Raw genomic sequence first — 23,715 nt, forward strand, 5'->3', positions numbered from 1 at the left:
TACACGCACACATTTTTTTATTATAATAATTATTATTGCTTTCCGAATCGGTGGTAAATGTTAAAAATATGTTATGACGATTCAAAAGTGCTTCTAGAAGAAGTCTAATTGAATGTTTGAGTTATAAAAGTTACTTCAAAGTTGTTGTTGAACTTCAAGTTTGTCGTTTAAACATTGCCTATATTCCAAATTTCACTTAAAAGTTAAAACTAAATCGGCCTGATCTTGATCAGCAAAATCACTAAAAGTCACAAGTTGTACTTTATTAATCTTACTTCTCATAAAATATTATTTTGAAGTGAAACTTCTTTATCGGGGTTGGAAAAAAATTTAGTGTAAAATTTTTTCGTTACGCGCGACATTTTTCCGTTACGCGCCATCTTTTTGTTATCCCTACCACGCGTGATCCGACGTATTTCTGTAAAGTTGCATATAGTAAGTATATTATTTTTTGAAAAATATATGGTCATAAAGAAGTTTCACTTCTTACGTGTGTACACTAGTATGCGCACACATTTTTTTGTTTTAACGTGATAACGTTTTTAAAATCGTATTAGTCGGGTGACATGTTCAGAAACTTGTGTCACACCAAAACCTCACGAGCGCGATCGCAGGTATAACGAGAGAGAGACGGACCGATCTCCCGTCTCATCTCGAGCGCTGCCACTGCATTATGTTATCACGTAAACATCTCGATCGTAAACCTACTTTACAATCAACAAATTTTTATTTTGTTTATTAAATAAATAAACATTTCCACAGCAATAGACAAACTATCGGCGTCACTGAAAGCGGCGTCAGTAACGGAAGCGGGCTCTGGCGCTCAGTCGGCGATGCAGCACCACCACCAGCACTATGCGCACCACAACCACAGGACCAAGGTGGGATACTATAAGTTTACTATATTATCCCACTGCAATAGACATTATGTCACTGCCAAATATTATTATTAATTATAGTAGAGCCATTTTAATAGGCAACATTTGACAGTTCAACAAAATTCAACAACGTAACCTAGTAACGACGACATAGAATGACATGATATTTCGTTTTGTTAGAACTGCACATTTGTTTAAATTTGATGATTTTTATTCCCAAGCACAGACATAGATAGACTACGCAAGTACCGCGATCTGTATGAAAACCAAGCGTGTCATATTTTTTGTACTGACCTTGACGCGTTATGACGTCACGAGCGCTTTTTAGTGATGGTAATTTCATTTTACGCTAAATCGATTAGGACGCCACTCGCGCGGCGATTCTAGTATCGTCCTATCCCATCGAAGTAAATCGAAAGAAATCAGATCAAACTAGATCTATGTCTAAGAGGTAATTAAATAAATGAATCGTAATCGATTCAAGACAGAAAAATGATAGTTACCATAGACAGAGGAATGATAAAATAAATTTATAAACCTTTTAATATTCTAACAAGTAAACTAATGTGTTTTAGCTTTTTCTTACATATGCCCATTGAGTTACCGTGTACTACGTACTAGAGAGGCCATCGAAAGAAAGTAATGAAACTGTCAATCAATCAATCTTTATGTCCCGTTGCATCAATCCATTTTTCTTTTATGTTCGGGTTACTTGGAAAACTGAAAAAACAAACATAGTCTAAGCAATAAGGAGTTTTGACAAAAAAAATCTATGCCTTTTATTCTGAAAAATTGCTCCTTCAAATAATCATTTTTCTGTTCGATTATAAAATCGATTAGAATCGAGAACTGTTGCATGAAATGAACATCACTAACCACAAAATTGGACAGAAAAATGAGAACAGAAAAATGAGAAGACGCTATTCATTGCTTGTTATCATACGACTCGATCTTTACCGTGCCAAGTAAAAGCCGCAATGTATTCCGAATCATTTCGTATGATTTGGTATCCGTGTTTGTCACGATCGTTTTCCACAGATATTCTTTATTTGATTTTAAAATAAATAGTGCATATTCTGATTAGAAAATTACTTACCGGTGGAAGGAAACATCTCTGCTAACTCGGCCACTCACAGCTGTGGAGTTTCTACAGTTTATAACGGCGTAATTCGGCATTTTACTTTATTCAGCTTCACGTCTTTCCTTGGCGAACTGCAAGCGCGGACTGAGTGTAGGCCAGCGTCAAGTAAGTTTCATAATCGTAGTTTGGACACGGGAAGTACATACACTCGCTTATAGTAGAGCCATTTTAATAGGCAACATTTGACGTCTATCAATTTTATCTTCATAGGGTGGTAACCTGCTTAAAAACATCGATTAAAGTGAATTAATCGATACGGACTTGAAACATTTGTCAATCGAACTTGAAACACATGTCAATAATTATTTATGATGATTTTTATTCCCAAGTAATCAATGCATTCGATTCTAGATGTCAGATTTCGATTTTTAGAGTAACGTCTCTGGTATTTAAAAAGAAAAAAGGTTTATTGACACAAAATTGTAGCGACGTCAGTTCTTTAAATCAGAAATTGTTTATTATGTTTAGAATGGTTTATCAGTAAAATCAAATCCTAAAATTATTTGTATCGGTCATTATTACTATAAATATGTAATCGTAATTGAAAAAAGTTAAGCAAATGTGAAGTTCTAACAAAACGAAATATCATGTTATTCTATGTCTGCGTTACTAGGTTACGTTGTTGAATTTTGTTGAACTGTCAAATGTTGCCTATTAAAATGGCTCTACTATAGTCTATCTTGATACATGTCTGTGTTCCCAAGTAATCAATGCATTCGATTCTAGATGTCAGATTTCGATTTTTAGAGTAACGTCTCTGGTATTTAAAAAGAAAAAGGTTTATTCACACAAAATTGTAGCGACGTCAGTTCTTTAAATCAGAAATTGTTTAATATGTTTAGAATGGTTTATCAGTAAAATTAAATCTTATAATTACTTGTATCGGTCATTATTATTATAAATATTTAATCGTAATTGAAAAAAGTTAAGCAAATGTGCAGTTCTAACAAAACGAAATATCATGTTAGTCTATGTCGTCGTTACTAGGTTACGTTGTTGAATTTTGTTGAACTGTCAAATGTTGCTTATTAAAATGGCTCTGCTATAACTTATTTCAACATATTATGTACATTCTTATCAAGTCGATTTCAGCTAAACCTATACATAAGTACAATAACTAATAATAATATAAATATGTCAGCCCCAGCCGACGGGCGCGGCGAGTGCAGCGGGCGCGAGTGCGGGCGGAGTGTACGCGAGCGGCGTGTCGCACCACCCGCCCTTGTACGGGTCGCCGCTCTATGCGCCACAAGTATGTGTATTTTAATACTAGAGTTTGGCCAGCCAAAGCTGAACCCAGTGTTTTTAATGTGATAACGTTTTTAAAATCGTTTTAGTCGAGTGACATGTTCAGAAACTTGTGTCACACCAAAACCTCACGAGCGCGATCGCAGGTATAACGAGAGAGAGACGGACCGATCTCCCGTCTCATCTCGAGCGCTGCCACCAACAAGACGTTATCACGTATACGTCTCGATCGTAAACCTACTTTACAAACAACCAATTTTTGTAGCGGCCACACTATGGAATGTCATCATGACGTTTCGGCGTAGTTAGTTGTCAGTTTTGTTGAAAACGGTTCAAATCATTTGCTTTAATAACGTTTAAATCCTGCTGTGTTGTGTACCTAATGTACCTATATACTATGATCACCTCTAAGAATATCAAAAGTATCAAAATGTTTTTTTCCTACTAAAGCCGATGTTACCAGGTCCATATTTTTTAAATTTGTCGCCTTTTATTGGGTTCAGCTTTGGCTGGCCAGACTCTAACTGTGCTTCGCGATTTCACTCGCATTGCTCCGCTCCTGTTGGTCTTAGCGTGATGATATATAACCTGAATAAGAATTTGTTTACTAATAAAATGTAATCGAAAAAATAAAACTGAAATATAACGAATTTCAATGGAAACTGTGCCATTTAATTATACCCTACCCATTTAATTATACCCTACCATGCGTGATTCGACGTATTTCTGTAAAGGTGCATATAGTAAATTATTTTTTGAAAAATAAGGTCATAAAGAAGTTTCACTTCTTACTTGTGTACACTAGTACACGCACACATTTTCTTTTTATATTTATATAATATAGTTTCTATAAGCTCTTAAGCCGCCTCTACACACTCGTCACTCACTAATGCCGCATTCACACTTGCAGGCGAACTCAAGTTCGGGCTCGTTAGCGGGCGCGGGCGCTGTGAGCACGGCGTACCCATCTACCGTCACACTTACTACGTACCAGCCTATTATTAATTCTTATCAGGTGGGTTGTAATGTTTTGTACTTTGATTATAATTATAAGTAGATACACAATTAGGGAAAATCTAGTTGGTTTTTAGTTTGCTATGTTTTATTTCTTTATTGTTGTATAATCAATATTGATCAGATGGTAAATTGTGAATGCTACTTTCAATATTGCAAAGAATCTTGTTTTTGCTTTATGACTTTGTCAGATAGAACGCGTTCTTAGCGCCTATAATTTTACAAACACACTTTTTATGTTCTATTTTTTAATGATTGTGTATCTAGTAATTATGGGAAAACAATTTTATATCAATTTTTTTGTGACGGTTACAATTTTCATAGCCGCTCACAAAAAACCACTTCAAATTTCCATTTGTTTGATATACGCAACATCAAGCTAGATTATAATGCACGACGCTAGAGCAGCACGATATCGTGTCGTGTGTGTGTAAATGTCGTGCGACAATGTCGTGACTTCAGCCGATCTGTTCAATTGGTAACGATTGGATGGATTTACAAGGGTCACACATTTTCCTGTAGTTAACTAAGGGCCGATTTTTCAATTCTTGGATAAAACTTATCCGTCCAATAAAGTATTAGAGATAAACTACGATAACATGGCGCGCCCCTCCAAATTACTGTTTCAATGTGTGTAGTGACATCCTTACGAAGGAGTTTGTATGTAGTTGTACGTATTCGTCTTTAGTACTTTACGTCCAGATTTGTTAGTCAACTAATCATAAGTTGCCGAGCGCCCAAGACAACGCACGTGTCGTTTTCATAGAATACGTCAGTGCAGCGCCATTACTAATAATAATGAGCGATTAGAGCGTGACTAGTCGAGCATCAAATCCGTGGATTTGTTTTTGTTTGACGGCCGTCTCATTACGCACACATGCGTTGTGAATCTTGGTGGTGCATTGTAAATACTTTCACAAATATGTACTTTCAAACGTTTTGAATTTTGGAGGGGCGCGCCATGTTATCGTAGTTTATCTCTACACGTTACTATTAAAATGTCACGTAAACTGTCAAATACAGGCAATTAGAATACGTTTTTAAAATGGTAGTTTTATACATTATTTATTCGACGAATAAGTTTTATCCAAGCATTGAAAAATCGGCCCTTAAAGTGGAACTAGAAAATTTGTAAATGTGTAGTAGTCATTTAAATGTGAATTAGGGTATTCTTGCTTTACTTTTTTATGGTTTCGCTTTTATCATCTTTTCTTTTGACAATTTCAGAATTTAAATATGTATGTGCATTGTGTTCAAATTAAATTGAATTCATTTCATGTGTGTTTAACTGATCGATTTCATTAACGGACAAATAAGAAATTATTTTTCTATGATTTGTCCGATTTTTCATTTTGTTTATCTTTATCGGTGAAATCGAAACCAGCTTTCATGTGTATCATATTCAAACCATAAACAATCAATTATAGAAGTTTTAAATGCTTTTTTTTTTCTAAACCTATTTTGTTCTTGAGCAATAAGGCCGTTTTTTCGTGCATATGTGCCCGTGTGTTATTATTGTATAAAATTATGGTCTAAGCTTGTTTGCCCTGGTGTGTATGTACAATAAAGCATGAATAAATAAATAAATTTGTTTGTTTGTACCAGCAAACGTCGTCATCGGCGGGCGTATACGGCGGCGGAGCGCTATACACAGCAGCGCCCTACGCCTCATACCAACCCTCACAATTACCAGCCAAACATAAGGACCAACCACAGGTTAATATATTGAAATATTAGATAATTGAGTAAATTTTTCATAGTGAAAACTAGTGATGTGACGATACATGATTTTGCCGATAGGATATTTTTAGTAAAAAATCAGCGATACCGATACCGATATCGATGGCTTGGTAGAAAATTCCCTCTATGTATTAAAAAAAATCGCGTAAAACTCGTTGTGTTTTTTTAAGATTTAAGCATACAAAGGGAAAGCGACTATGCTTTATATTATGTAGTGATATAACAAGAACTTTTATAAATTAAGTAAAAGTAACAGTTTTTATTGATAATTATATTTATTCATACGTCCAGTGACGGTCTTCGTATGAAATAATATTTCATTTATTTTAAATTTATTTAACAGTTTTAATGTCACTGTGATTGAAATTTCAAAGGACAGAAACTTACATGCAAGATTTAACGATTTAAATTTCAAAGGACAGAAACTTACATGCAAGATTTAACTGTTTGTGAATTATTTTCAGTATGACAATTCAGTAGCGTCGAGCAATAGTTTAACGAGTGCGTCGACGACACAACAAACGTCCACAGCTAAAGTTGTCACAACCACCGGTAATTATATTATGTTATTTCTATGTATTTTTGATAAATGATGCTATTGTTTCATAGAATCGTTAAAAAAATTGCGGAAATCAACATATTGTTTGAAATTATAATCCAATTCTTTTTCTTTTTTTTTAAGCCCTTTTTCCGTCCAATGCTGGACGTAGGCCTGTCCTATAGCATGCCACTTTTCTTTTTGTCGCCATTTTTTAGCCCGTTATTTTTGAAGTGAAAACTTCCTTAGCGGCGTTGAGCACTTTTTCTGTAATGGGTATAAAATCTTAAACACGTGACCTGATCGAAAAAGCGTAAGACGGATACCAAAATATCAAACATGCTCAACGTTAATAATCAAGTTTTCACTTCTACCGGCACTCCTGGAGTGCAACCCGTCTTTTTTTTCCTACTACACGTATATATTGTGGTATTATTCCAGTAAGCGGCGCAGTGAACAGCGGCGTATCATCGACGACGGGTAACACGACCGCGGGCACAGCGGGCGGTGCGGCCGGCTACGCGGGCGGCGCGCTCTACGGCGGCGGCACGTACTACGACGAGCAGCTGATGCGAGGCACGCTACCGCATCATATGGTGAGTGCTCGTAGCCGATAGCGTGTTGGCTACGCGGCGTAGCATTGTCGAGTATTGTCTGTAGCCGATACCGCACGGCGTATCGGAACATGTAGCCGATACAGCGTGACGTAGCGCTGCATTCATGTAAATTCAATGTAAAAATAAGATCGTAGCAGATTCGGCGTGTTGGCTACGCGGCGTAGCACTGCTGGGTGGTGTACATGTGTAATATGTAACTGATTGCGTTGTGGATAGAGCGCTCGTAGGAGAAAGGGCGTGTTTGCAACACGGCGTAGCGTTTGTGTTAACTCGTAGCCGATAGGGCGTGTTTGGTACACGGCGTAGCGTTGGTGTTAGCTTGTAGCCGATACGACGTCTAGGCTACGCAGCATAGGTCGTAGTGGATAGCGCGTTTGCTGTTGTCTTAGCAAAAATACGCGTATTAGTATGCAACAGTTCGAAAAGAATTCTGCTCACATATGAATATATTGATTTTAATTTCTATGCTATTTTTGCTACGTAGTTTACAAACGTTTCATAATGTATTGTGGAGTTATAACTTAATAATTATATTTTGCCAAATAAAATTTCAGTGTGTCTCTACATATTATTTTAATGTAATAACAGTAACGACTACTAGTCTGAACTACTAGAAAACTCATTATACGTTTATTAATGTTAAATTATCTCTCCAGGGTGGATACTACGAAGTTGGTTATGGCGGTCGGGACGGTGGCACTTTTGGTTTGGGAGCGGCGGAGCGGTTCCCACGGACAGACGCCGCTTCACCACAACAAGTGAGTTTTTGTTTATTTATATGTTTTTTAGGTTAATTAGGGTGAATATAAAGAGAATGCGATATGTGTGGTGAGATTTGTAAACGTGATATAATGTAAGGCAAATACCTAGTTATACAGGGTGTCCCACTATCGGTATACTAAGCGCAAAGGGATTTGTAGTTTTGCATACACTGATCACGTAAAAAATAGTTAAACAACAAAATTACGTTAAAATTTTTTTGACAAATTTTTCCTTAAAATCCATGTTTTCTTCTCTAATTTCGCGCAGCCAGCATATAGCGCTTCGCTAATGTGGGCATTTTGTCTGTGAAAACTCAATTTTAAAAGATAGCTCACGTGCGGGTGGAAAAGTTAAGCAGGTTGCTTGTTAGGGGTGTACACAAAGAGTTCTAAGAATTCATCTATTTGAAAAAAAAATGCGTCTGGAATTTTTTAAGTATTTTTTACGTACTCAACGTATGCAAAACTATAACCTCCTTTGAGCTTAGTATACCAACAGTGGGACACCCTGTATAAACGCGACAGTATATAAGTATGTATGTAATGATGTTTGTTACCTAAATAATCTTTAAGTTTGGTACAAATAATTTTATTCGAGTACCACGCGAGAGTTAGCTAGGAAACATGTCCAGTTATACCGTCTATTGAGGGAAATTTAACTGATTAGTCATATTATTTCATGAACTACACTAAATCTTTTATCTTTAATTGCTTCACTGTGAACAAGAGCATCTTATGATGCGTGATGCGATGTTTTGCAGTTGTTAAATGCGACTAACCGCATCGCGAGGTACACACCGCTCACATTAGCCGTCGGTCAATACAACAAACGGCCGTAAATATTATATTATCTCATTATCTATAATAAGGCCAACTATTCGAGATAAAGAAAGTAAAAAATTAGTCAAATTGTAATATTATAACGAATGTGGTGTGTGTTACTATAATGTCTTTAAGCAGTATTAATTCCAGTGTGTGAAAGTGATGCCGCTAGACGAGCTATATAGCGCTGTCATTTTTCTACAATTGTTACTGCCTTAAGACGGGATTTGTCGAGCCTCTGACGACTGACTGAAATATAAACATAACATATTATATTGACAGAATGTTCGCTCACTATTGCAGCGTTACTTGGTAGATTGATTTAGGGCCAATTTTTAGATGCTTGGATAAAACTTATCCGTCCTATAAAGTATTACACGATAATATTAAAATGTCACGTAAACTGTCAAATACGAGCAATTAGAATATGTTCTTAAAATGGTAGTTTTATACATTATTCGACGAATAAGTTTTATCCAAGCATTGAAAAATCGGCCCTTATATATTTATCTTGTTTCATTGGCTTTATTATAGGTATGTAAAGAAATTAGTATAAGCATTATTACAAGTGAAATTAACGCACAAAACAACGTATTTACGCAGGTTCCTGCGGCGTTACCGCCCGGCTATGCGTACTTCTACCAACCGCCGCCAACGACGTACCAGTATGGTGTCTATCCAACGGTGAGTATTTTACTAAAAAAGATCTATTTATTCTATGATCTGTTATTATCTAACCTACAATACTTGCAAATTTTACATAAATATGTTGAATGGCTTGAAAGGTTTTAAAATGAATTTGATATTTTTGGTTGTATGGCATTTAAATGCTTTATAATATATAAATTTATAAAGAACTAGCTTACCGCTCGCGGCTTCGCCCGCATTGGCTAAAACCTAATAAATTATATACTAAAACCTTCCTCTTGAATCACTCTATCTATTAAAAAAACCGCATCAAAATCTGTTGCGTAGTTTTGAAGATTAAAGCATACAAAGGTACATAGGGACAGAGAAAGCGACTTTGTTTTATACTATGTAGTGATAGAAAAAATTCGATCACGAGGCGGGACTCAAACCCTTCACTTTGTTTTTAGATGACAATATTATAGTTTTATAATAATATTAAATTATTATTCCAATGTTAATTATAGTTTATTTTCTAGTACGGAGGCGGTTCAAGTGTAGGCGGTGTGGGTGTGTCAGGCGGTGGGAAAGTATCTGCTTATTCACAGCAACAGCAGCCGCCTTATGACGCGCAAGATACTTATAAACCTGGTATGTTGAAATTTATATTTTTGGTTTTATGGCATTCAAATGCTTTATAAATATATCGCTATCCAACCTAGCTCTGTACACTCGTCTATAAATTAACAATGTAAAATCATATATTTATTATAAATATATATTATTCTTCTAATTGCCTTTTATTCAACAACAACCAACAACGGAATAGGCAGAAATTAAAGACTAAAACTGCCTCGGTATAAAAACAAATTATTCGTAAAGAAATAAAATACACAAATAACAAAAATTACTGCAATTGCAGGCGGTCCGTACACGGGCACAGCGACTAAATCAGCGGGCGCCGCGACGGCAGATCTCAGTAACGCGATGTACGGCAAACCGCATGTCGCGCTCAACAAGGTTAACGTGAGTATGAGATGAACTTCGGATCAAATGTTTGTTAATATTATAGGTAACTAGGTTTCCGCCCGCGGCTTCGCCCGCGCAGTCAAAGAAAAACCCGCATAGTTCCCGTTCCCGTGGGATTTCCGGGATTACATCATTTTCCCGGATAACCCGTTCCCGTAGGATTTCCTGGATAAAACCTATCCTATGTCCTTTCTCGGATATCAAAATATCTCTATACCAAATTTCATGCCAATTGGTTCAGTAGTTATGGCGTGATTGAGTAACAGACAGACAGACAGACAGAGTTACTTTCGCATTTATAATATTAGTATGTATTCTGTGGCATTGCAGAGCTACGAGAAGGCCGGGTTCCACAGCGGCACGCCGCCGCCGTTCGGCGCCGCCTCGCACCTGTACATCCCCGCGCCGCCGCACCACCACCCGCACCACCACCCGCAGCACCAGGTCAGCACACGACACGACATGCGACACGATACGATACAGCACACGACACAGCACACGATACGATACGATATAGCACACGACATAGCACAGGACACAGCACACGATATAGCACACGACACAGACACGATACGACAACACGATAATAGTAGTAAGGGACACGACACGATATATATGACATGATGCGATAAGATAGATAGCTAGACGCACGATAGTAGACATGCGACAGTAGAAACACGATACGTGACACTATATACGACACGATACGACTTGCGATACAATATACACATAATATAACACATTACACACTATAATAGGTGTCACGATGCTGCGATACGACATAACGTGCAACATGTAAAACAATACCATACGTAATACGATACGTCACACGATACACGATAAATGACACGACACTATATCGCATGCGATGTTATACTACACGATACGACAACACCACACCGCACTATACTATACTACGACACGATATACACGACACAAGATTACACAACACGTAACATTGCATGACACAGGCAGCGCAGCACAACACCAAACTGTCACAATATACAAATCCAGTAAATTTTACAATATACCTCATTAAAGAACAAAGTTACAGTCGTAATTGCAATTTGTCAAAAATTAACCACACAGATAAAAATCTCGATGTCCTGAAGTACTGAACAAAGACTATAATATTCAACATCAAATACTGTAAAACAAATATACTTCCCGTTTGCATGTCCAAACAATATCTAGCACAGATAAAAACGCATGAACACTTCGACTTAAACATCTTTTTTAAATACTTTAATAAATGAACGAATATTCAATAAGTAATTTATTTGTAGAATCATTGCTTTAAACTTAATTTTTTACCAGTACATTTTTTGTCGTTCATTATTTAATCATAGATCAAACATTACGATCATGCAATTACATTTAGTATTAAAAGTTCATATAATCGAAAAACAATAAAAAATCACACACACACAAACATCTAACACATACACATATGCATGTAAAAATAGTGTTTTGTTTTTTTTTTTATATTATTTTAATTACAAAAGTTAGAATTTGCTTTCGTTTGTAGATGGATGTACGGGTGAACAGTAGTCATAATAGGCGGGTAAGTTATCTATCAAATATATGTTTATGTTCGCTCACCGTATGTGTATGTTGTTGTGGTTGAAAATAGTAATAAAAATGTGCAAAATATTTATAATTAATTTTTTCAGCATTTTTTTAAGAATTTGGCTTAAATCGGGAATGATTTTGAGAAGTGTGCGGTTTTGGTTATTCACATTTTTTTTGAGTAAATAATGATAGTACTTTTGGAATATTTTAAAGCCTATGGTGCTATTTATTTTTACAATAAAAATACTCAAAAAGATTCAGGTTAATTGTGTCTATTTTAGCAATGTTTCTATTTAGCCAAATAAAGAATTTATGCTATAATTTTGATCAAAACTTTACTGAGTTTTTAACCACAACAAAACCCATATCTTATATATAAAAATGAATCGCAAAATGTGTTGGTAAGCGCATAACTTTAGAACGGCTGAACCGATTTCGATAATTCTTTTTTTATTATATTCCTTGAAGTACGAGGATGGTTTTTATGTAGAGAAAACATAAATATTATGTACCACGGGCGAAGCCGGGGCGGACCGCTAGTTATTTATATATCTGCACTGTGTTCGCTATATACGTTTTATATGTGTATTTTATTATTTATTATATATCTTGTATAATAAATGTTACCCGCCTTGGTCAGTTAAGCATGTTTTAGTTATAATCATAATATTTATTTAATATTATGTATTTTTGCGAAACTCATGTGATATTTTATATTGTTGTGCCTTACTAATATATATATAAAGCCTGTTAGAATAAAATAGTTTAATTGATTTTAAGATTAAATTTTGGATTTTGATTTTTTAAATTATCTGTTTGTGTCTTTTTACTAAAATAGGTGTGTTAAAATATAATTATTGATAACAAAGAAAGTATTAATATATTGTTCTGTTAATTTTATACAAACTGTTATCAGAAACCAGAACTATTTTTTTTATTAATTGTGAAATTTTTATACGAGTAATATTGCTAGAGAATTGTGACTGTCATTTTTAATTTTTAATATTAGAATAGCTCTGTATTTCCCCCAATATAATTATAAACTACTGAATCGATGTAGGAGTTTGTTAATTTATAAAGCCAACTTGAGTGTTATAATTATATTTTTATATCTCGGGTTCAGCTAGATAGTATATATATTATAACAAGCTTTCCGGTCGTGTTGTCTTAAATTATACACTAAAATCTTTCCTTTGAATTATCTATCTACTACTATCTAACATTTTTTTAAAGAAAGTTTAAAAGCGAGTCAGGTTCACGACTCTTAAGGATACCGAACAAATAAGCCATTTTTTATAGTATGTATAATGTATATCTTAATATATCTAAATCTCGTGTCACAATGTTTGTCCTCAATGGACTCCTAAACCACTTAACCGATTATAATAAAATTCGCACGCCATATGCAGTTCGATCCGACTTGAGAGATAGGATAGTTTATACATGTAGGTACCACGGGCGAAGCCGGGGCGGACCGCTAGTATGATATAAATATGCGTTGTTATAAAGATTTAGGCATACATAGGGACAGATAAAGTGACTTTGTTTTATACTATGTAGTGATAGTATGTATAATAGTATGTATATGTGCAGGAGAGCGGAGCGGGCGGTCGCGCGGCGGGCGGCAAGGCGGGCGGCAGCAAGCCGGCCTACTCGCAGTCCTACTGGGCGCCCAACTAGTGCGGTACGTACTGTGTGTGTGTGTGCAGGAGGCAAGGCGGGCGGCAGCAAGCCGGCCTACTCGCAGTCCTACTGGGCGCCCAACTAGTGCGGTACGTACTGTGTGTGTGTGTGCAGGAGGCAAGGCGGGCGGCAGCAAGCCGGCCTACTCGCAGTCCTACTGGGCGCCCAACTAGTGCGGTACGTACTGTGTGTGTGTGTGCAGGAGGCAAGGCGGGCGGCAGCAAGCCGGCCTACTCGCAGTCCTACTGGGCGCCCAACTAGTGCGGTACGTACTGTGTGTGTGTGTGCAGGAGGCAAGGCGGGCGGCAGCAAGCCGGCCTACTCGCAGTCCTACTGGGCGCCCAACTAGTGCGGTACGTACTGTGTGTGTGTGTGCAGGAGGCAAGGCGGGCGGCAGCAAGCCGGCCTACTCGCAGTCCTACTGGGCGCCCAACTAGTGCGGTACGTACTGTGTGTGTGTGTGCAGGAGGCAAGGCGGGCGGCAGCAAGCCGGCCTACTCGCAGTCCTACTGGGCGCCCAACTAGTGCGGTACGTACTGTGTGTGTGTGTGCAGGAGGCAAGGCGGGCGGCAGCAAGCCGGCCTACTCGCAGTCCTACTGGGCGCCCAACTAGTGCGGTACGTACTGTGTGTGTGTGTGCAGGAGGCAAGGCGGGCGGCAGCAAGCCGGCCTACTCGCAGTCCTACTGGGCGCCCAACTAGTGCGGTACGTACTGTGTGTGTGTGTGCAGGAGGCAAGGCGGGCGGCAGCAAGCCGGCCTACTCGCAGTCCTACTGGGCGCCCAACTAGTGCGGTACGTACTGTGTGTGTGTGTGCAGGAGGCAAGGCGGGCGGCAGCAAGCCGGCCTACTCGCAGTCCTACTGGGCGCCCAACTAGTGCGGTACGTACTGTGTGTGTGTGTGCAGGAGGCAAGGCGGGCGGCAGCAAGCCGGCCTACTCGCAGTCCTACTGGGCGCCCAACTAGTGCGGTACGTACTGTGTGTGTGTGTGCAGGAGGCAAGGCGGGCGGCAGCAAGCCGGCCTACTCGCAGTCCTACTGGGCGCCCAACTAGTGCGGTACGTACTGTGTGTGTGTGTGCAGGAGGCAAGGCGGGCGGCAGCAAGCCGGCCTACTCGCAGTCCTACTGGGCGCCCAACTAGTGCGGTACGTACTGTGTGTGTGTGTGCAGGAGGCAAGGCGGGCGGCAGCAAGCCGGCCTACTCGCAGTCCTACTGGGCGCCCAACTAGTGCGGTACGTACTGTGTGTGTGTGTGCAGGAGGCAAGGCGGGCGGCAGCAAGCCGGCCTACTCGCAGTCCTACTGGGCGCCCAACTAGTGCGGTACGTACTGTGTGTGTGTGTGCAGGAGGCAAGGCGGGCGGCAGCAAGCCGGCCTACTCGCAGTCCTACTGGGCGCCCAACTAGTGCGGTACGTACTGTGTGTGTGTGTGCAGGAGGCAAGGCGGGCGGCAGCAAGCCGGCCTACTCGCAGTCCTACTGGGCGCCCAACTAGTGCGGTACGTACTGTGTGTGTGTGTGCAGGAGGCAAGGCGGGCGGCAGCAAGCCGGCCTACTCGCAGTCCTACTGGGCGCCCAACTAGTGCGGTACGTACTGTGTGTGTGTGTGCAGGAGGCAAGGCGGGCGGCAGCAAGCCGGCCTACTCGCAGTCCTACTGGGCGCCCAACTAGTGCGGTACGTACTGTGTGTGTGTGTGCAGGAGGCAAGGCGGGCGGCAGCAAGCCGGCCTACTCGCAGTCCTACTGGGCGCCCAACTAGTGCGGTACGTACTGTGTGTGTGTGTGCAGGAGGCAAGGCGGGCGGCAGCAAGCCGGCCTACTCGCAGTCCTACTGGGCGCCCAACTAGTGCGGTACGTACTGTGTGTGTGTGTGCAGGAGGCAAGGCGGGCGGCAGCAAGCCGGCCTACTCGCAGTCCTACTGGGCGCCCAACTAGTGCGGTACGTACTGTGTGTGTGTGTGCAGGAGGCAAGGCGGGCGGCAGCAAGCCGGCCTACTCGCAGTCCTACTGGGCGCCCAACTAGTGCGGTACGTACTGTGTGTGTGTGTGCAGGAGGCAAGGCGGGCGGCAGCAAGCCGGCCTACTCGCAGTCCTACTGGGCGCCCAACTAGTGCGGTACGTACTGTGTGTGTGTGTGCAGGAGGCAAGGCGGGCGGCAGCAAGCCGGCCTACTCGCAGTCCTACTGGGCGCCCAACTAGTGCGGTACGTACTGTGTGTGTGTGTGCAGGAGAGCGGAGCGGCCGGTACTACGGTACGGTACGGTACAGTAACTGGTGCGGTACCTACTTTATCTTATTTATTATCTATATATATATATCTATATATATATATCTATATATATAAAACTCAAAGGTGACTGATACAGTGATCTATCAACGCACAGCCCAATCCACTGGACGTATCGGGCTGAAATTTGACATGCAGGTAGATGTTAGGACGTAAGCATCCGCTAAGAAAGAATTTCCCGAAATTCTTGCGGGAACGGGGAAACACGGGGATGCACGTACAAAGTCGTGGGCAGAAGCTAGATTCAAATAAAATTCTTCTTTTGCTACAGGATTAATTAACGGTGTTTGACGACGTCAACAAATGTTTATTGTACGATTTAAAAATTTAAAATTCTCGTTTTAAAAATTGTACGAAGCAATACAATAGACGTGGAACAACACTACCACGAAATAAGGTTATCTATAACTCCTTCAATAAATGTTTCATACATCGAATACTTGTAGTTATAATATTATACGGGCATAACTCGACGTCCGCGTCGAGTGCCTATAGTGTGTGAAAAGAAAAAAAGGCGTAGGAACACTCAAAGCTGAAACTACCCAAGCTTAACGTCGCATAAGCCACAATAAGCCGAAAATCGCGGGTTCGAATCCCGCCACGTGATTTCTGATGAAATTTTCAAATATTCAATTTAAAATCTAAAAAGCGAAAATTTGAAACAAGTTTTCTTTTCACTGTCTAGTTAAATTGAAAATAGTAAATTTGGCCTTTTTTACTTATTATGAATTTCTTTCAACATCTTAATTTTTCGTGCAATTATTGTCCTAATAAATTATTATTGTTGTCCACAGGAGTTAACAACGGTCATTCGACACTGTATATAGGGCGCCAGCCACACACAACCAGTCAATTGACACGCGTTCACACACACTTGTGTTTACGCGTAACAACAACAACACTGCGCAACAACAACACTGCGAACACAGAATACGTGCCTCGGTGCGCTGTAACAACAACACGAGGGAAATTCAACTCTATGCGCATCGCACAGAATTTATATTTAAACAGGACTGTATAGTACTCGCGGTTCGCACGTATTCGTATTGTAAATCAGTCGGTAAATTGCAATGTTTTCGATATATTTTATTTGCGCTTGTGCGATTTTAATTTGGTGTTTTTTGTATGCGTTTGCGCGCAAACTTGCCGCGGCGTCGCAACGATTTGTAGAGAATTATTTGATATCATGTTGTAAATTGTCTCATGCGTCGCGTTTATTATTTGGCGCGTCGCGGCGTGTATAAAATGTGGTTTGCGCGTGAATGCCGTTTATGACGCGTGTGACGCGTGTTAGTGCGTCACACGCGTCAGCGAGCGTGTGCGCGTAATACAAGTGTTGTTGGACCGGTCCGTTTTGTTACGTAACAGATGCCTTCGTGTATTTAAAAAACTGTATAACTGATATTGTAAAATAAAATGAAAGGAAATTGAATGGAAAATGCTATGTTTATAAAAAAAGTTTTCTTTTAAAATTCCTAGTGTATTAGCGTCGGCGCGTTGCGTTCATATATTTTTTTTGTCCTACATAAGCGTTGAATCGCGAGATTAGATTAGGTTAGTATTTAATTTCTGATTATGTTAGTGCGCTTGCCCGCCGCGTGTTGCCGCGTGTTGCCGCGTGTTGCCGCGTGTGGGCGGGTGAGCCGCGACGCGCCTGACGTTTTCTCATTTACGCTAAGTCCGCTCCGTTAGGTTACAATTTTTTTATATAAATTAACGGTAGTGCTATGTATATGTTATCTTTATAAAATATGTATATGTGTAAGCGTTTGGTGCGCTATGCGCGCCGAATATTTTGTATTTAGTTGACAGACTTTTTGTAATTACATATAATATTAATTGTATTAAAAAAGTAAAGTGTCGTAGGTGGTTAATTGTAATGTAACAGTACCGTAAAATAGTCGAGGTCTTTTTTATTGTGAAGAATGCTGTTGATCTCGCGGGCATTTGAGAGTGAGGGAAATACACATATTGGAACAAGACTATTTCGTTTTATTCATTACCCTATATCTATGTATAGTTATACAAACACAGAATACAGAATAATTACATGTTGCAATGAGTAAATATTTTACGAGAAGAATATAAATTGAAAAGTATGATATAATACTTGATACTGTTATTTATATTATACACTGCTGAACAGATATCGATATTAATTTAATTAAATCTTTTATAATAATGCAAGAAATGAAACACTCAATAAAACACAAAATGTATGCAACAGGAATGTAAAACACTGCATTTCCAAACCTTTAACAACCCAAATAGTCACCATAAATCACTAAGCACTTTAAATCTTAAACATAGTCAATTTAAATACACTTAGTGTTAAAAATAACAAATATAAAGATTAGCCTTACTGAGGTATACCTCATTTAAGTCTAAGTGACATATCACACTAGCGGATTGCGAGCGGTTTCAAAGCGGAGCGGGTGCGCAACGAATACGTTGCGGGCGCGCAACGAACACGCCGCGGTTGCGCAGCGAATTCGTTGCGGACGCGTCATTTTGTATACTCTCGCACAAAAGCCAGCCCTTCCGCCTTGCCTAACTTCCATTCAATATTTCCATCGTTTCTGTAGCACTCACTTTTTTAACCGTACTGTGGAAATGCACTTACTTAACAGTTAACTAAAGATGTAATAACAACTGGAGTTGTTAAAAAAAGGTGCTATAAAATTGAATTACTAGGACTTTTAGAATGTACCATACATTCCAAAAGTATGTAACGACTGACCAGTATAATCTCTCCCATAGCAACGTATGTTATAAAGAGATTTTGTGAACCTAATTATGAGCAAAGTGATAGTGAGTTGCTGGTTGCTTGATAAAATTTTCTATTCACTGCTATTTATCTAATAATAAGATAGCCCTGTTTTAGTTAAGGAGCTTTAACATTTATTTCACTAATGAACTTTCTTAATGAGCAATTAAGTTATCTGATTGCATTTCGACCAAGATTTAATAGATAAAACAATACCCTAAACATTAACATGTTATGAAACTCGTAAAAAATAATGATCTCATAATTATTATACTATCACAAGTTATAAGTAACAACCAGCACGGATTCCATTTTGTTAATGAGTGTACATGACTGCGACGTAAACGTTGCGCATCTGCCACGCGTCCGCAACGAATTCGCTGCGCAACCGCAACGTATTCGTTGCGCACCCGCTCCGCTTTGAAACCGCTCGCAATCCGCTAGTGTGATATGTCACTTAAGACAAAAATATTTAAAAAATAAGGCACAAATCGTCTGGAATGATTCCTAAATTATCTAAATATATTATTATAAATGTATAGCGGCGGCCGCGTCTACAATCCAATATACTGATCCGTGTGTTGGTTTCACCCGCGCGGCCGGTAAATCTTTCTTGTCTTTTAGTATTCTCTGAAAAATAAGATCGAATTTTAGCCGATTTCGTAAAGGATTCTGAGATTTGAGATCAAAATTTTGGAAGTTACTTGGTTTTTAGGTCAAAGAATATCGGGATGAAAATATGATAGCTATATTCAGATATTGTATATTAACTTTTATAATTTAACAACTATAAATGAGCTGATCAAAAGAACAAGTTAGATCAAAATCAGTAAAAGTTAAAATATTAAATAGGGAAACAATTTTCAGAAGTAAAATATAAAAATTCTACACATATGACATACATTTATTTTGGATTGCTTAGGCTAAAATGCTCACTGCCTGTAAATAGAGACATCATTTTTTTCAATCATTTTCATTACTACATCAAGCCAATACTTACTTTAACCATATCAGCTTTCCCCGCACCACTCACTGCATAAATACAATTCCTAGCATTATTAATAACAGGGTAAGTTAGCGTAATTCTGGCTGGGGGAGGTTTCGGTGAATCAATTATAGACGCTACTTTCAAAGTAGTTTCGTTTAGTAGGGGATGGTTTGGGAAGAGAGAACATGTGTGACCATCAGGACCCATTCCTAGGAGTAGCAAGTCAAATTGATAGTTTTCACTGTTGAATGCGCTTGTCAGTTTCTCAGTGTAGTCTTTGGCTGCTTCTTCAGCTGAAATAATAAGATGTGAATGTATTGGTTTGTATGTTTATATGTAGTATATTATTGTTTCAAATGAAGACTGAAAATGATTTCATTTAAGATTTGTTCAGTTAATAATGTTAGTACAGAAGAAGTGGTCATTAAGTTTTATAATATGTATAAGATACAAGCTTTGCTTTTGGGGATTTTCCCATTAGTTTTGTTTTCTTTTTTTATCTGTGTCCTGACTATAGTAACTAATCACAACAGAAAAATATTCAATTTGGTGCAGTTGTTCAAAACTAAGTGTGCAGATAGATTTATTTTATTTATTTGTATCCAATAAGATTGCATTTCAATTCTTACCACTAACACCCTGTTTAATAGTAATAAATTGACTTTCATTTAACATAGTTTTTGGAATCAATCCTCTTTTATATACTCCAAAGGTGGAATCTTCACTATCCTCTGGCACAACTCTTTCATCACAAAATGCTAGAACCCATTTGGACCAATCTGTGTTCACTTGGGGGAGTCCTTCACATAAATATTTCAAGACTGAACCACCTAAAATAGAAAATTGTTTATGAAATATACACTGTTGTTCTCTATGTTCAAGACTGAACCACCTAAAATAGAAAACTGTTTATGAAATATACTCTCTATTACTGTTAAAAATATTATAAAACCTTGAACTGAAGTTTTCATATTAGTAATCAAGGCTGCATTTTACTTTACGTTTTAATTAATTCTTAATTTATGCACATGATATTTTAGGTAGCTGGCATTATATAATAGCTAATGTTTAACGATGAAATTTTCTATGAGATTAAAAATGTGGTGTAAGTGGTAATTTAGTTATTTTTTTTACTTTACCGGATAAGCCGACGAAAAACTTTCCGCGGTTATGAATAGCGTCATTTGAAATTTTCTCTACATAAGAGGATAGTTTCTTAATGATTTCTTGTTCATTTGCAACTTTGATAGTCGTCATGCTTGAAACTCTAGTACTCACTACTCAAAAATATGAAATAAACAAAAATAATTGCACTGATAATGTTACAGAACTTCATCAAGACTTCAAGAGGTTATTTCAATGTCAAATTTACACAAGTTTAATGTCAATTGTCATTGTCATATTCAATAAAAAATGGATATTTTTTTATAACGACATGACTTCATATTTTTTAGTATTATTACTGCAATTATTTTGCATTTGCTCTCCTGTCATTGTCTCATTACTCATATATGAACATTTTGATATAAATAAATTTAAATCTTATATATAAAATTCTCGTGCCACAATGTTAGTCTGCATACTCCTCCGAAACGGGTGGACCGATTCTCATGAAATTTTCTGTGCATATCGGGTAAGTCTGAGAATCGGCCAACATCTATTTTTCATATGTACCACGGGCGAAGCCGGGGCGGACCGCTAGTATTTTTATACTTAATTATTTTGTTTCTCATTAAACTTACTTTTTTATGTAGACCATACTAAAGGAACCTTTGTAATTATATTGTAATAATGATATAGAATATTTCAAATATGAGACTAGATAAATAAACCTATTAGATCTCTAGAAAGATGATAATAAATAAAATAAGCAATCAAACAGCAATACATTAATTATTAGTGAAATGAAGGAGGTTTTTAACTATGGACAAATATTTTTTAATAATTATTATTCATTACCAAACCCATAATGCATTCCTTATTTGGGTGCTTGCTATTTCCCATTTAAGAATATCGCACTTAATACCCTTATCAAGCCTATTAATAACATATATGAAAAAAAAAACCTTAGTCATTGCTAGGATGTTAAATTTAATTTATGTTTTTGATAGTTTTAAAAATTTGTATGCCTCTTCTTAAGTGCTTAAGGCAGCTGCATTTTTTCTAATTAACAAAATTAAACATTTGTCAGAAGTGGGATTCGAACCCACGCCCACAGAAGTGGACTGCGACCTGAACGCAGCGCCTTAGACCGCTCGGCCATCCTGACTTGTGATATTGGTTCAAAATTTATTATAGCCATTGTCTTTTTTGTAATTGTCTAACTACCTCTGTTTATTCAACTTTGCAAAATTACACCATTATTCGTCCATGATTACACTAACTATTGTATTAAGCTAAGATAAAAAAATAATTTTTAATATGATTTGTGACTAGTTATTACTTACCTATATTTTAGTATAATATTGGATACTCACAAATTTATTGCATACATTTTTATAATGAATTGTATAATCATTCATTTTTCATTTCATTTCAATCATCATTAAAAAGGCTACTCCTGAGAGTAAGCCTCGATGTTTTTTTTAAGTTTTTAATTGTGATTATTGAATTATGCTAAGTAAAGCATAGAATTTAAATATATAACATAAATTTAAATATATAGCATAGAACATAAATTTAGTAAATTTCCAGTAAATATAAGAATACTATACAAATTATCTTAATTTTTATTTGTCACTGCGAAAAAAAAAAACTAATAAAAATATTAATTATGTTTATAATTGAAACTAGAACATAACATAATATTATATAATATATTGAAACTAGTTAATTTTTGTGTTAATAAAAAGGTTAACATTAAAAGAGAAGTTAAAAACTTTTAAATAAAATCGAATTAAAGAAAATTCAGCCTCCAGCTATTCAACGCTAGATGGCGTATATAAAAATTGCGTCATTGCTCAATAGATGGCGCTTAGCAGTAAAGCATGTGAGCATATTGATTGCGCTACGCTTACAAGAGAGACGTCTATATAGGTATAAATAATGTAGAGATTTCACAGTTTGTGAATGCTAAGTTTTGTAAATTTGTTTATAAACATTTCAGGAATGTTAATTAAAAAATTGATAATCGAATTAGGAAGTATGCAGTTACTTACAAAACATAAACAAAATCCATACATAACGTGTAATTTTGTTACAACGTAACGTGTAATAAAGCATAACTCTTCGAGTGAAAGTACTTACTGCATATAAGATAAGTGCGACCGCCACAGCGCGGTTGTTGACCGTCAAATTATTTGCGGATGACGTAACTGGCGTAATATTAGTTAAGAGGGTTTACGCGGTCCGTGCGCTGTTTGGCTCAAATATGTGATTTTTCAAACCAGATTGTCCATCAACCACTTATCTTACAAACATATGAAATACTAATAATTTTAGGAAATTTTATTGTCTATGTAGTTAGTTAAGAGTATTTTTCAATTAATACAGTATTTCTGAATACCATCAAGATAACTGAGCCGATGATTACTTGATTTCATACATTTTAGTGTCAATTTCGAAGCTAAAAATATCTGAAATTGCTGACAGATCTAACACACAATTATTTTTAACTAACTGCAAAAATCCTTATTAAAATAGTTAGTTAAAAGATTTTTTTATTTTGGACTCCTAACTTACGAAATTAAAATCCGAACAATGTGAATTTTTTTAGAAAATATAGTCGACAAAATGATTATTTTCACCAAGATATTTGACTTTATTGAATATAATTTATACATATTGCAATAAAAGAATGTCTTACTTATAAGATAAAATTTAAAAAATCAACTAAGGTACCTCTATTATTTTTCTACAATTTTTTTTAAAGTACTATAAAACACTGCGCGCGACCCGATTAAAATCAGTCGGCAGCGAGCCTTTCCAGAGAGAGGACATGTTGCTCGGCGCTCTCCTGCGGACAGGTATGCTGTTCATAGTAAAAGGATAGCGCAAGCCGCGATC

General features: G+C 37.6%; 2 protein-coding genes and 1 non-coding gene across 3 annotated transcripts in view; 1 reads left to right on the forward strand and 2 right to left on the reverse strand.

Moving 5' to 3' along the window:
• Window positions 1–17,937, forward strand: part of LOC149898539 (protein lingerer-like) — a 33,216-nt gene extending 15,279 nt beyond the window's left edge. The window contains exons 16-29 of the mRNA XM_090114858.1: window positions 763–881; window positions 3,161–3,271; window positions 4,178–4,282; window positions 5,887–5,997; window positions 6,486–6,573; window positions 7,001–7,155; window positions 7,833–7,934; window positions 9,363–9,443; window positions 9,926–10,037; window positions 10,309–10,412; window positions 10,746–10,859; window positions 11,944–11,979; window positions 13,581–13,671; window positions 16,750–17,937. Coding sequence (XP_089970984.1) covers window positions 763–881; window positions 3,161–3,271; window positions 4,178–4,282; window positions 5,887–5,997; window positions 6,486–6,573; window positions 7,001–7,155; window positions 7,833–7,934; window positions 9,363–9,443; window positions 9,926–10,037; window positions 10,309–10,412; window positions 10,746–10,859; window positions 11,944–11,979; window positions 13,581–13,667 — 1,325 coding nt within the window. The 3' untranslated portion in view covers window positions 13,668–13,671; window positions 16,750–17,937. The remainder of the gene's footprint in view (window positions 1–762; window positions 882–3,160; window positions 3,272–4,177; window positions 4,283–5,886; window positions 5,998–6,485; window positions 6,574–7,000; window positions 7,156–7,832; window positions 7,935–9,362; window positions 9,444–9,925; window positions 10,038–10,308; window positions 10,413–10,745; window positions 10,860–11,943; window positions 11,980–13,580; window positions 13,672–16,749) is intronic.
• Window positions 17,938–19,184: 1,247 nt separating this feature from the next.
• On the reverse strand, window positions 19,185–21,009 carry Pgls (6-phosphogluconolactonase). The gene is made up of 4 exons (XM_090114977.1): window positions 20,850–21,009; window positions 20,340–20,540; window positions 19,723–20,003; window positions 19,185–19,352 (listed from the first exon to the last, which is right to left on the reverse strand). The coding sequence occupies exons 1-4, from the start codon at window positions 20,965–20,967 to the stop codon at window positions 19,251–19,253; spliced, it is 702 nt and encodes a 233-aa protein (XP_089971103.1). The 5' UTR covers window positions 20,968–21,009; the 3' UTR covers window positions 19,185–19,250.
• Window positions 21,010–21,895: 886 nt separating this feature from the next.
• On the reverse strand, window positions 21,896–21,979 carry TRNAL-CAG (transfer RNA leucine (anticodon CAG)). The gene has a single exon. It is a non-coding gene; the product is annotated as a tRNA-Leu (tRNA).
• Between the last annotated feature and the right edge of the window lie 1,736 nt (window positions 21,980–23,715).

The sequence above is a fragment of the Colias eurytheme genome, chromosome 22 (genome assembly GCF_061535395.1).
Source record: "Colias eurytheme isolate Ceu_HAF_F1 chromosome 22, ilColEury1 Martin Lab GWU primary, whole genome shotgun sequence".
In the NCBI taxonomy this organism is placed as follows: Eukaryota; Metazoa; Arthropoda; class Insecta; order Lepidoptera; family Pieridae; genus Colias; species Colias eurytheme.